The 14,026-nt window shown below is 33.1% G+C and overlaps 1 protein-coding gene across 6 annotated transcripts in view; it reads right to left on the bottom strand.

Moving 5' to 3' along the window:
* The window catches only part of EML1 (EMAP like 1), a 189,040-nt gene that overhangs the window by 15,169 nt on the left and 159,845 nt on the right, over positions 1–14,026 (bottom strand). For all 6 annotated transcript variants that reach the window (XM_051978396.1, XM_051978395.1, XM_051978394.1 and 3 more), the window contains 2 exons: positions 7,048–7,115; positions 2,779–2,867 (listed from right to left, as the gene is read on the bottom strand). In XM_051978396.1, coding sequence (XP_051834356.1) covers positions 2,779–2,867; positions 7,048–7,115 — 157 coding nt within the window. The remainder of the gene's footprint in view (positions 1–2,778; positions 2,868–7,047; positions 7,116–14,026) is intronic.

Genomic DNA, 14,026 nt, shown 5'->3' on the forward strand with positions numbered 1-14,026 from the left:
GAAAATAGCAAGGAGGGATAAGGTTTTCTTAAATGGGCAATGAAAAGAAATAGAAGAAAACAATGGAATGGGAAAAACGAGATCACTTCAAGAAAATTAGAGATATCAAGGGAAAGTTTCATGTAAAAATGAACAGACAAAAATGGCAAATATTTAACAGAAACAGAAGAGATTAAGAACTGTTAAGAATATACAAAAGAACTATACAAGAAAGATTTTAACATCACTGATAACCACAATGTGGTGGTTATTGATCTAGAGACAAACATACTGGAAAATAAAGTCAAATGGGCATTAGGAAGTATTGTTAATAATAAGGCTGGTGGAGGTAATAGAATTCATACTAAGCTATTTGAAACACTAAAAGATGATGTTGTTGAAATGCTGCATTCAATATTGCCAGCATATTTGGAAAACAAAACAGTAGTCACTAGATTGGAAAAGATCAGTTTATCTCCCAATCTTAAAATAGGGCAATGCCAAGGGATGGTTCAATTACTAAACAAGTGCACTTATTTCATATGCCAGCAAGATTATGCTTAAGATTCTACAAGCTAGGGTTTAGTAATATATCAAACAAGAAGAACAGACTGATTTTTGAAGAGGCGCAGGATTTAGAGATGAAATTGCCAGTATTTGGTGGATTGTGGAGAAAGCAAGGAAATTCCAGAAAAAAAATCTACTTCTGCTTCATTGATTACACTTAAAACCTTTAATTGTGTCAATCACAACAAAATGGTAAGTCTTCAAAGAGATGTGGGTACTAGATCATCTTACTTGTTTCCTGAAGAAACTGCATGAGAGCCAAGAAGCAACAGTTAGGACGGAATATGGAACAACTGACTGGTTTAAGATTGAAAAAAGAGACTGACAAGGCAGTATATTGCCATCTTATTTTAATTTATATGCAGAATATATCATGCAAAATGCCAAGCTGGCTGAATCAAAAGCTGGAATTATGGTTGTCAGGAGAAATATTAACAGTCTCAGATATGAAGATGATACCACTCCATTGGGAAAAAGTGAAGAATAAAAGAGTGTTAAAGCTGACTTGAAGTTTAACATTAAAAAAAAGTAAGATCTTGGCAAGTGGTCTCATCATTTTCTGGTAAACAGCAGAAGAAATGGAAGCAGCATCAGATTTTAGATTCTTAGGCTCAAAGATCACTGAAGATAGTGACTTCAGCTATGAAATGGAAAGATGCTTGTCTCTTATAAGGAAAACTATAGCAAATCAAATACTGACGTAGAAGTTTAAATATTTTGGCCACATAATGAAAAGAGGCGACTCATTGGAAAAACCCATGATGCTGGGAAAGATTGAAGGCAAAGGCAATAGGGACAGCGGAGGAGGAGATGGATAGATTGTGTCATTGGAACAATGAACAAGAACTTAGACTTCAAGAGATAGTGGAGGGCAGAAGGGCATGATGTGCTATGGTTGTTCGTGGACTCAGGAAAAATGAGGTGTGACTGAATGATTGAACAACAAAAATAACAACAAAACAATCCTGAGTTTCATTTTATCAAGTTATTATAACAGTATTCTTTTGTGAAAAAGTGAGTAGTTGCCCATCTTTTGAGGAAATGACGAATATGAACAATTTAGAGAAACATGGGAAGATTTCTTGGAAGGGACACGCTATGAAGAAATATAGTATGGTTGTGAGATTTGGACTATAAGGAAAGTTGAGGAACACAGAATCAAAGCTTTTGAATTGTGGTGCTGGAAAAGACCTTTGAGAGTCCTTTAGACAACAAGGAAATCAAATCAGTCAGTATTTAAATTAATTCAGGGTAATCACTGAAAGATCAAATATTTACATAGAAGTTTAAATATTTTGGCCACATAATGAAAAGAGGCGACTCATTGGAAAAACCCATGATGCTGGGAAAGATTGAAGGCAAAGGCAATAGGAACAGCGGAGGAGGAGATGGATAGATTGTGTCATTGGAACAATGAACAAGAACTTAGACTTCAAGAGATAGTGGAGGGCAGAAGGGCATGATGTGCTATGGTTGTTCGTGGACTCAGGAAAAATGAGGTGTGACTGAATGATTGAACAACAAAAATAATAACAAAACAATCCTGAGTTTCATTTTATCAAGTTATTATAACAATATTCTTTTGTGAAAAAGTGAGTAGTTGCCCATCTTCTGAGGAAATGATGAATATGAACAATTTAGAGAAACATGGGAAGATTTCTTGGAAGGGACACGCTATGAAGAAAGCAGAATCAGAGGCACTATACATGTTTTGGGTAGTTCAGTGGCAGAAGCACTATGCACAGTGACTATAGCAGTGTAAATGAAAACAAGACTAAAAAGACAGTTGGTTTCAGATTCAATACAGTAACCAATCTTAGGTTCAAAGGACAACTCATGATGTATATTTCCTCTACTAGAGAGATGAAGGATTATTCTATCAGAATGTTAGAAAGAAATTCAAGCATCTATCCACATAATAGATGCTTGAATGTTCTTTATTACAGAGGTTTTTAAAGGCTTACAGAGACTGGTGTGTAAAACAAGAGACATCAACAATATCTTTTTAATTAAAAGGATTCATCAAATTCCTGCTGAAAAGTCTTGATCTACACATAGTTTATTCAAAACTAAAAGAGAAGGGCTGAAGAAATGAAGAGAGTCTATTAGGACCCCATATAAGTGCAAGTACCATTGAAATTTGACTGATACAGTTTTTAAGTTTAAAAGGAAGCAATTCTACATAGATTTCAATAAGTTCAAGTTTTAACAGTGAGTGAATTCTTTTCCAACCTGGTGAGTACCGCATAACAGACAGCTGTTCATTCCCATCTGTGTGCACTGTAACTAAATCTTTTGTTTCTGTGTCAAACACAAACCACCTGTTAGAAAACAGAAGAAAATTGCATTAAATTCTTGCAATAAGAAAGAGTTTAAAGTTGGTTTAGTTACAATAATACCTGTACCCACTGTAAAAGGAAAGATCTCTAAGACTCTATATCAAGCAACCTTCATATGTACATATTTCCTAACAAGGCAAAATTACATGGTTACTCCTTTTTATATTTCTATATTACAACCTAAAACAGGGCTTATTTTCTTGGATAATAAAAATATTTTTTATGTTCAACATAGGATATGAAGATAAATTTCTATAAGAAAAAATACAAACAAGGGAAATAAGAATTATCATTGTCTTTCTGATATGAAAAAGATTAGGAAATGTGTATCAATTTGGGACACATTAAATTTTTTATAGTAAAATTTTTATACTATTTTCAAACTACTTCAATAGCTCAAAAATATAAAGCAGTCATGTAATTTAAGGATTTTAAAGTTTGGAAATTATTCAAATTAAGTTTGTAGAAAACGTTCCTAGTGTGCTAATTACAGAAAAGTGGAATGTCAGAAGTTCAAGAAACTTAAGTGATCCTTTAATCAAATTCCCTCTTTTTACAGGTGGAAAAATTGAGTTGAAAACTTTACAACTCAGAGTAGTTTTCCATATACCTCCTTTAATAAAGATTAGACACTCAGGTGTGCTTTCTGTTCTTAAGTAGATAGGGCGCTAAATTTGAAGCCAGAAAACTTTGAACCCAGGTTCAAATTGTTGGACAAGTCACTTCCTGTTTGGAGGATTATTCTAGCTATGGGTAATTACCTCCTGCACTACTCAAAGATGCAAAACATTCCAATAAAAGAAATATTAAACAAAAGTCCTTGAATGAATTGTTCCTTACATGCATAACTTGTTTTATCATCTGTTGTCAAAGTATGGTTTAGAATTATTTTTTACAATAGCATTATGATGTTATTTGCCTACTAAAATGTCTCTTTCTTCCTTTTTCAACCATAAGTGTGAAGCTGAATTTTGTTTATACACTTCAATCAAAACTTCATATCAATAACAGACTGAATAGAATCAGATATGAAAACTTAGTTATCTTTATTAAGCTGGATATAAGAGATTTGCAAAAATAAGTAAAATGATGTCTTTCTTTTCACTACTTTTTTGTTTTTGAAAATGTATTTATTCATATATTAGATTACTTGCTATCTATAAGAAGGGATGAGAGGAAGGGAAGGAGAAAGAATTTGGAACACAAAGTTTTGCAAAAGTGAATGTTGAAAACTATTCATATATTTTGAAAATAAAAAGCAAAAAAATAATTATTTTTCATAAGAAAGTTATATCAACATATCATATATTTGTTATTTTAATGAATTAATAAAGCAAATATGCTTAAAATTATTAGTTTTCATTTCCAACATGGTAAATACTAATACATATAATCCACATAACAAAAGCTCTTTGGGCTCCTCAATGCTTTTAAGAGTATGAAGTAGTTCTCAATAATTTTTAAGAATACAAAGAAGTTTTCAGATTAAAAAGTTTGAGAACAATTGTTTTAAGTCTAGAGACTGGCTCAACAGTCTAATCAGTTACAAAGTTAAAAGTTAAATCAGACACAAAGTAAAGTCAGGAACAAATTCTCCTCTTTGTTTTGCTTTGAACGTTGTTATAAGCTAATGGACATCTATGAGAGCAATGAATAGGCTCCAGGAATATTTTCAGTGTTTAATCAAGGCCTTTATCTCTATTGGGAGAGGACTAAAGTTAATCATGTGCATGAATGAGTTCAGGAGATCTTGTCCCTGTCTTTTCTCCTCCTTTAGCTGCCTGAATCAGTTGCATCATTAAAGGATTTCAAAGGCAGAGATAATGGATAGTATCTTGTTTCTTCAACAATTCATTGTATAGACTCCATGAGAAGCCAGGAAAACTTTACTAGTATCTGTCATCTATGAGAATTTCACTGTATTAAACAAGAAAGTAATGAGAAGTCATCTTTGGTGAATTGCTGTCCCTGCCCACAATGAACTTTGTTTTCTTGGACCAAAGTGTAATTTGTAAATTAAGATGGTTGATCAAAATTGCCTCTGATAGATTTAGATTTTCTTTTATTCTTAGATTGATGATCATATAATTTGCAGCAGCTTGTTCCTCCCTCTCCTACCCCAATCTATGTCCAACTCTCCTTCAATAATCTCACATGGAAATAAAATATTTGTTCATCCCCTGTCCCAATTCTTCCTTAGTATGGCTGCTAATTTAGTCAGTCACCAAGTATTTATTATGTCCTTATTAATTATCAGGCACAACATTAAGCTCTAGAAATACAAATAAAGGCCAAGACATGATCCCTAACCTAAAGGAGTTCATATTTTAATGAGGAATGTATTAATAATTATGTTCATATAAGATATATACATGCTATTTGTGCAATGAACAATTCACTTAGGGACTTCCCCCCAGTATTTTTTATATTGAAATATCTTGTGTCTATGAGAGGAGCTAGAAAGAAATTGCCCAGGGTTAGAAGAGGCCCTAAAGAGGAAGTGACTTATCCAAGAGCTGATTATCTTTATCTTTATCTCTATTCATCAATCTGGGAAGGTAGAGGTACCTTCAACACAAATAAGAAAGTTCAGGAAAGGAGAGGGTTTGTGGTTAAGGTAGTAATAAGTTCTGTTTGGGACATATTAAATTTGAGAAGCCTATGGAACTTCAAGTCTGAAATGTGTAGAATAGTTTGTAATGCAAAACTAGAACTTGGGAAAGAGATAAAAGTTGAATATTTAGAGTTGGGAATCATCTATATAGAGCTAATTGAGCAGATGGGAGATGCTGAGACAATCATTAGATAGTATAGAAGAAAAATTGAAGACAGGCCTTTAGTAGCATACCTAGGTATGGCCAGGGTACGGCAAGGATGAACATCCAGCCAAGGAGACTAGGAAGAAGAAAACTTATGTAGAAGGTAGAATCAGGAGAGAGCAGTGTTAAATAAAACAGAGAGGAGAAAGTATCCAAGAAGGGATGGTGATCAACAGTGCCATTTAGAGAAGTGTTTGCTGCCAAATGCATAAAATTAAACTGGAAGCTAAATTTGATTAATTCTTTTTTTTCATTTAAAGAAAAAAAATCTGCCAATTATTGAAGTAGATAATCTCTAAGGTCTCTATCTAGCTCTAAATCCTATGAACTATTATTTTTTACACTGTTTATCTATAACAACCATTTAACCTTAAATAAACTCTCTAAGTTTCAGTATTTTAAAAACCTGAACAGAAAGAATGAAGCTGACTCTAGCAACCCATTTAAAATACTAATATATTGGCATCTATTATATCCTTAAACCAATGCAAAGTCTAGGAACCAAAGGAAGGGATGCTTTGCCTTTCCTGTTTAACCTTTTATGTATGCTTCTCTTGATTCTTATATTTGAAAGTTAAATTTTCTATTCAGCTCTCATTGATTCCCCTGCCGCCCTTGAAGATTATACTCAGTTTTGCTGAGTAGATGATTCTTGGATTGTAGTTCTAGCTCCTTTATTTTGCTTCTGATCCAATTTGAAAAAGAAGGTCTAGATTTAAGGGAATTTATTTAAGTTTTCTGTATTCAACTTTTAAGCCCCAGTTTGCTTCTTTGTCTTCATTATATACTAATATGTATAGACCACTGATTATTGAAAAATGTTAATCAGGCAAGATTAGCCTTAGTTATCTAGTTACTGGAAAGTATACTCAAAAGTCAAGGCAAGAGTCTGATAAAACCTGATTTGAATCATAGGCATGTGATAAATAGTCTAACAAAACATTGTGTTGAGCTTATCAGATTCCATTTTTGAGACAATGCTCCTTAATGTTTGGTCAATTGGTCAATATTTCTCCAATATTTTTTGATTTTCATAAAATCAAATCCCAAATATTATATTCTGGCAGAAAAATAAACACAAAACATATTTGAACATTTAACAACCCTTTTCATATAATAAAAAACAATAAGGAACATGCAAAGAAAATGCTATTTGTAAGAATGTAACAAGAAAAAAGTTAATTATGAATGCTGAACTTTGCTTGTGAGTTTGTATTTGGTTCCTGGTAAAGCCAATAGACTCTCAAAAAATGCAGTCCAGTATGCAACTGGAATATGTCTCTGGGAGAAAAAAAAATCTGATTTTCAGTGAGCTACTAAAGAAAAGCACTCATTTATCTTACCTTCCAGTTAGTGTTCCAATTGCAATTACAGACCCTGAAGGATGAAAACCAGAAGACTGTGCTGGATCCTAAAATATTTCAAAAGAGGTATAAATTAATAGCCAGAAAAATTTATTTCTATTAAACAAATAAAAGCAAGAGTCTATTGCCTTAAGATAATCCTATAATAAAATATTTTCAAAAAGAAATTTTTTTTCTTACTCATTTAGAGTGATGTCATATTTCAGGAAGAAACAATGGGATATGGAAGGAAAAATTCCTGACTGGGAGTTGGGATTCCTGGTTTCTAGTTCTGACTATGGCAGTGATGACTGAATGTGACCTTGGCAAAGCCACATTTTTTCTCTGGATCTTAGTGGTAGTGCTAGGACCAATGGGTATAGGTGCTAAGATATAGGTTTAATTTTAATATGAATATAGCCAGTGGTTTTTATGTAAAAACCTTTATTGTTTCTGTAGAGATGCCAGTTTCTAGGAAAATTCCAGAGGAATACATAACATATTTTGTGAGATATACCAAGATGCACCAGAAATTAAAATACTAAGATTTTTTCTAAAGCATAAAGTGAATAATGGAAACTGTATTGCCCTGAATATAGTCTGGGGTAGGAAGCTGCATGATTGAATAGGATAAGCCATGATGCTTTGAAGCATCTATAATTGGCTTTCTTTTTTCCTTCTACTGACCATGTTTTAGAACTTTCTAGAGGTCATGAAAATGGCTACTAAGCAGGATCACAAGGGAAGCACAGAGACATAACTAATACTGTCCTAAAGCCTTGAAAACTAGAAAATTAGATAAATGGAGGCCAGTGTTGAAATAATGATTCTCATCCCAAGACAAGTAAAAAGCTTGAGAAAAGGGTAGAAATGGTGCCTTCATATAGGAAGATGTTATTTCTTTTCCAGCTTATCTTGCTCAGGATAAACTATCCAAATACACTATGCTGTTTCCTTTGATGATTCATCAAAAGCATACCCCTTATAACACCACACCATTGGATAATTCCACAGCTCTCACTTGGGCCCTCTTCTTCTCTAGCTATATTCTCTCTTGATGTTTTTAATTAGTTTACATGGGTTCAAGTATCATCTTTATGCAGAAGACTTAATTCTCTACATTCATTTCTGGTATGCTTCCCAAGCTCTAGTCATATATGTCCAATCTGCTTCTTAGATTACATGATCTACTCATAGTTACCACCTTAATCTAGATCTACATCACTTAGCACCCAGACCATTGCAAAGCTTTACTAATTGGTTTTCCTTCCACAAGTCTCCATCTACTCCTATCTTCTAGTTACTTAAAGTGATTTAAAATTTTTGAAAAATATTTTATTTTTAAAATTATATATAAAACAATTTTAAATATTCAATTTAAAACATTTTGATTTCTAAATTCTTTCTCTCTTCCTCCTCACTGAGAAGGCAAGCAATTTGATAAAGGTTATACATGTACAATCAAGCAAAACATATTTCTGTATTAGTTATATTATGAAAGAAAACACAGACAAAAAAAAAAGAAAAAGAAAAAAAGAAATGCTTCAATCTGCATTCAGATACCATCAATTTTTCTCTGAAGGTGAATAACATTTTTCATAAAAAATCCTTTGTAATTCATTCAGATCATTGTATTGTTGAGAATAATTAAATCTTTCACAGTTGATCATCATATTTTATTGCTGTTACTGTGTACACTGTTCTGGTTCTACTCACTTCACTTTGTATCAGTTCATGTAAATCTTTCCTTTCATGTTTCCTGAAAGCATCCTACTTATCATTTCTTACAGTACATTAGTATTCTATCAAAATTACATACCATAACTTGTTCAGTCATTCCTTAATTGATTGGCAGCCCTTCAATTTCCAACACTTTGCTACCACATAAAGAGCTGCTATAAATATTTTTGTACACATAAGTCCTTTTCTTTTTATTTTAAAAAAATCTCTTTGGGGTACAGGATTTTGGGATACAGTGATATTTCTTGGTCAAAGGATTTGCCCAGTAATCCTTTGGCCATAGTCCCAAACTGCTCTCCAGAATGGTTAGATTAATTCACAACTCCACAACAGTACTTTATAATGTCCCAGATTTCCCACATTCCTACCACATTTGTCATTTTGCTTTTCATAATATTAGCCAATCTGACTACTCTGAAGGGGTACCCCAGGCTATTTTAATTTGCCTTTCTCTAATCAGTAGTGATTTAAAACATTTTTTCATTCGACTATAGATAGCTTTGATTTCTACATCTGAAAACTTCATATACTTTAACAGTTTATTAACAGGAGAATAACTTATATTCTTATAAATTTGATTCAGTGCTTTACATGTTTGAAAAACAAGACTTTTATTAACGAAACTTGCTATATATACACACACACACACATACACATATATATTTAGGATTACCTCCCATCCTATTTCCCCCCCTTGTTTATCCTTCTCTCTTTCCTTTCACTTTGCCCCTCTTCAAAAGTGTTTTGTTTCTGACTACCACCACCTTTAATTAATGCCCTCTCCCCCCAATTATCTCTTTCCCCTCATACTTTCCTATAAAGTAAGATAGCTTTCTATATCAAGATTCAAATGTTGTCTGCTACCTCATCCCCCACTCAATCTTGAATCTTCCCCTCCACTGTATAAGCTCTTTTATGTGAGATAATTTACCCCATTCTACCCTTCTCTTCCATCTTTCCCCAATATACCCCTCTTTCTCACATCTTAATTTTTTTTTTTTTTAACTATCATCCCATCATAATCAACTAACCTTCATGCCCTCTATGGATATTCCTTCTAACAAGTCTAATAATGATAAAATTCTTAGGAGTTACAAGTATCATCTTCCTATATAGGAATGTAAACAATTTAATCTTACTGCATCTTTTATGCTTCTCTTGAGTCTTATATTTGAAAGTTAAACTTTCTATTCAGCTCTGGTCTTTTCAAAACAATTTCAATAGAAATACTTGAAACTCTTCAGTTTTACTGGGAAGGAATTCTTGAAGTCCTAGCTCCTTCATCCTTTAAAATAACATATTCCACATCCCCTGATCTTTTCACATAGAAACTTCTAAATCTTGTGTGATACTGACAGTGGCTCCATGATACTTGAAATGTTTCTTTCTGACTGTTTGCAATATTTTCTCCTTTTGTCTTGGGAACTCTGGAAAGTGGTTATAATATTCCTAGGAGTTTTCATTACAGGATCTCTTTCATTAAGTGAAAGGTGGATTCTCTCAATTTCTATTTTACCTTTTGGCTGTAGGATACCTGGACAGTATTCCTTGATAATTTCTTGAAATATGATTTCTAGGCTCTCTTTTGGGGATGATTTTTCTGGTAGTACAAAAATTCTTAAATTATCTCTCTTTAATCTGTTTTTCAGGTTAGTAATTTTTCCATTGAGATATTTCACATATTCTTTTTTTCATTCTTTTGACTTTGTTTTATTATTTCTTTATGCCTCACAGAATCATTAGGTTCTAGTTGAACAATTCTAATTTTTAAGAAATTATTTTCTTTAGTGAGCTTCTTTTTATGCGGTCAATTCTACTTTTAAAGGAATTCTTTTCTTCAAGGGATTTTTATACCTTTTTTACCTTTTAGTGTATTTTTTTTTTTTACAGCATTATATACTTTTTTTTTTTTGCCGATCTCATTTACCAAGATGTTGATTCTTTTTTTCATGATTTTCTTGCATTACTCTCATTTCTTTTCTCATTTTTCTTCTACTTCTCTTTTCCTATTTTAAAAATCTCTTTTGAGCTCTTTCATGAATTCTTTTTTTTTGGGTCTGAAATCTATTCATATCTCTTTGAGGTTTTGTATGTAGCTATTTTGACCGTGTTGTTTTCAGAGTTTGTATTTTGACCTTCCTGTCACTAGAGTAATTTTCTAAGGTCAGATTCTTTTAAAAAAATTGTTTGCTCATTTCCCCAGTCTATTTCTTACCTTTTAACTTTAATGTTATGCTGCCATCTTGGTTACCTACTCCCTAAAGTGATTTTCTAAAAGTACAAGTCTAACCATTTCACTCCTCTACTCATAAAACTTCCATGGCTTCCTATTGCCTTTAGAGGTAAATAAAAACTTTGTTAACTAAAGACTTTCACAATCTGGTCCTAGCTTATCTTCTCAACCTAACATTACTCTTCCCATATTGTACAGTTCAGTCAGACTGGTCTTGCTGTTTTTTGTCTTTTCTCACTGGCAGATCATATGTGAGTATAAATTTCCTATTCACTTCTTTCCCTTAGTAACACCTCAACTCCAATGTCATCTTTTACATGAAACCTCCCTGATCCTCACAACTGCTAATGTCTTCTTCCTACAAATTACCATAAATTTGTTTTGAATATATTTTGTTCATATTTATTTATGTACATGTTGTCTTCCTTGATTGACCAAAAGTTCCTTTGGGGTAGAGAATGTTTTCTTTTTTCTTTTTGTATCTCTTTTGATTAGCAGTTTCTGGAACACAATAGTAGGTTTTCAATAAATGATTGTGGATTGACTGATTACATCTCTGAATTCAGAAGTCTGTGATAACAAAGAGGGAAGCCTAGACAAATGGCGGGGGTGAGGTGGGTGGGAGGGGTAGTTCCTGAATTATGTAGAGAGAGTAGATTTCATATCTTAGTATTATGAATGATGTTTCATTTCATCCCCTAATTTTTTTTTTTTTTTGGTCACTCCTTTTGAGTCCAGAAATACAATGGTAATTTAGATGTTCATACTGGAAAAAAATTTGTATGATATACAGTGTGATTCTAAATCAATGTGATTTTGGATCCAGATAATGGAAGTTAATATAAATTGCTTACCAACTCTGAAGTGTGGGCTTGGTTACAGTGGCAAACACCCGAAGCTTTTGTAAGCTGAGTACCATCTGGTGGTCAATATTGATACTGCAGCCTCTCAGGAAAGAAGCATGCTCCTGAGAGAAATTGAGACCATGGGCTGGTGGTTCAAACAGGATGTCATCTGGTCAATCAGGCATATATTGCCTTCCATCTCTGAATAATATAATGCAGAGGTTCTTAACCTTATATGTATCATGGATCCTTTTCAAAGTTTGATAAAACCTATGAATCCCTTCTCCAAATAATTTTTTTTTAATTACATAAAAACAAAACACACAGGATTACAAAGGATACTGATTATATTTAAATATAGTCTGTAGAGAGGAAGACTACAATAATGTAAGTATTTCAAGATATCTGCCACATATGTTATATGATATGAAAAATATCTGTGATTTCTATTGGTGAGAAAGTATAGGGAGTACTAATACTACTGTGATTTGTTGCTTACATTCATAATGGAAAGAAATGATACATTTCAGTTAGAGGTTTGTTAAAATGATATAATTTATTATTTTTTTGACTTCCAATTTTTAGATTTTCTGAAATATATCCATAGCTGCCTTATAAAGGATGGGGGAAAGTTCTTTGATGCCAAGCTAAGCACTTTCAATATGTTGGCACATCTCTGGATTGGCTTAAGAAAGGCACTTTAGCTGCAGGACTAAAATACAAAGGTGCTAGAAACTCCAAAATACCATAAAATCATAGTAGGAAAATTTCCTAACAATCTGAGTTATGTAAAAGTGAAGTTGACTCTTTCCAGAGATTTTCATATAAAAGCTGGAAAGATGTTTTTGAGCAGGGGTCCTCAAACTTTTTAAATAGAGGGCCAGTTCACTGTCTCTCAGACTGTTGGAAGGCCAGACTATAGTAAAAACAAAAACTTTGTTTTGTGGGCCTTTAAATAAAGAGACTTCATAGCCCTAGGTGAGGGGGATAACTGTCCTCAGCTGCCACATGTGGCCCACGGGCCGTAATTTGAGGACCCCTGTTTTTGAGGATATTTCTATTTAAGCTGATTTAATTTTTCTTTGAAAATGAGATTCTATGATTCATTAGTCTTTAAGGTTTCTTCATACATCAGATTCAGGTTATATCTTCAACAGTAGAATGGAAATCTCCATATTGAAAAAATCTTGTTAAATCAATATACTGAATGGTATCCTTTTCAAATATAAGTTTCTACTTAACTGCCTGGAAATAAAAATTATTATTATATACTGTTTGGGATATTTTCTTTATAGGGAAAATGACTGAGTTGACTAGTTGATACTTAAGAGATAAACATAAATGCCTTTGTTTAGCTATTTAGTCTTTCACAATCTGGCCCTAACCCACCACCTTCCCAAACTAGCACCTCTCCTTTTCATACTCTGAAACTCAAACTGAACGTGCTGTGAAACTAAAAGATCGGAATGAGACTTTTCAAAAAACTCATCATTTTTATATAGTGTTTTCTTGGAGGTTGTAATCAAATCATTATCAAAAATTATATACTTAGATAGGAGTGGGCAAATGAATTGATAATAAGGGAAAACTTCCAGGTTATATGACCAACAAGATGAAGAACTAAATATTTTCTCTTATTTTTGCAATCTCTCAAACCTTTCAAAAAATAGAAATTGTGCTGCAGAGATAAAGCAACTTCACCTGTCTCCATAGTCTAAGATACTAACAATCAAAGAAGATAAAACTTTCACAAACTGATAACCTAACTTGTGCTCACTGAATACCTTTTCCCCTACCGTCCACCATGCCCAGCTTTCAACTGCAAGACTATACTAGCTAACCTGACCCACTGGCTTGTTTTTTAGATCCCCATAACATGATCTCACTTAGAGATCCAAACACCATGCTGCAGAAATTTGCTGAGGTTGTAAAAGTGCTGTGGCAATGTTTTATGTTTACTAGAGCTGTGCAGATAAAGAGCAGAGCAAAAGGAACAGGGCAGAAAGTGTGTTTGGATTTGTAACAGAACAGAGTTCAAATCCACACAATGAACCCCTCATCCAATACCATGGAGAGCTAAAATCCAAATCGAAGAAATTTGTTCAGGTTGTGAAGGTAGCAATATGACAACATTCTGTATTCCTGTGCCATGGAACTGAGA

This window comes from Antechinus flavipes, chromosome 2 (genome assembly GCF_016432865.1).
Source record: "Antechinus flavipes isolate AdamAnt ecotype Samford, QLD, Australia chromosome 2, AdamAnt_v2, whole genome shotgun sequence".
Taxonomy (NCBI): domain Eukaryota; kingdom Metazoa; phylum Chordata; class Mammalia; order Dasyuromorphia; family Dasyuridae; genus Antechinus; species Antechinus flavipes.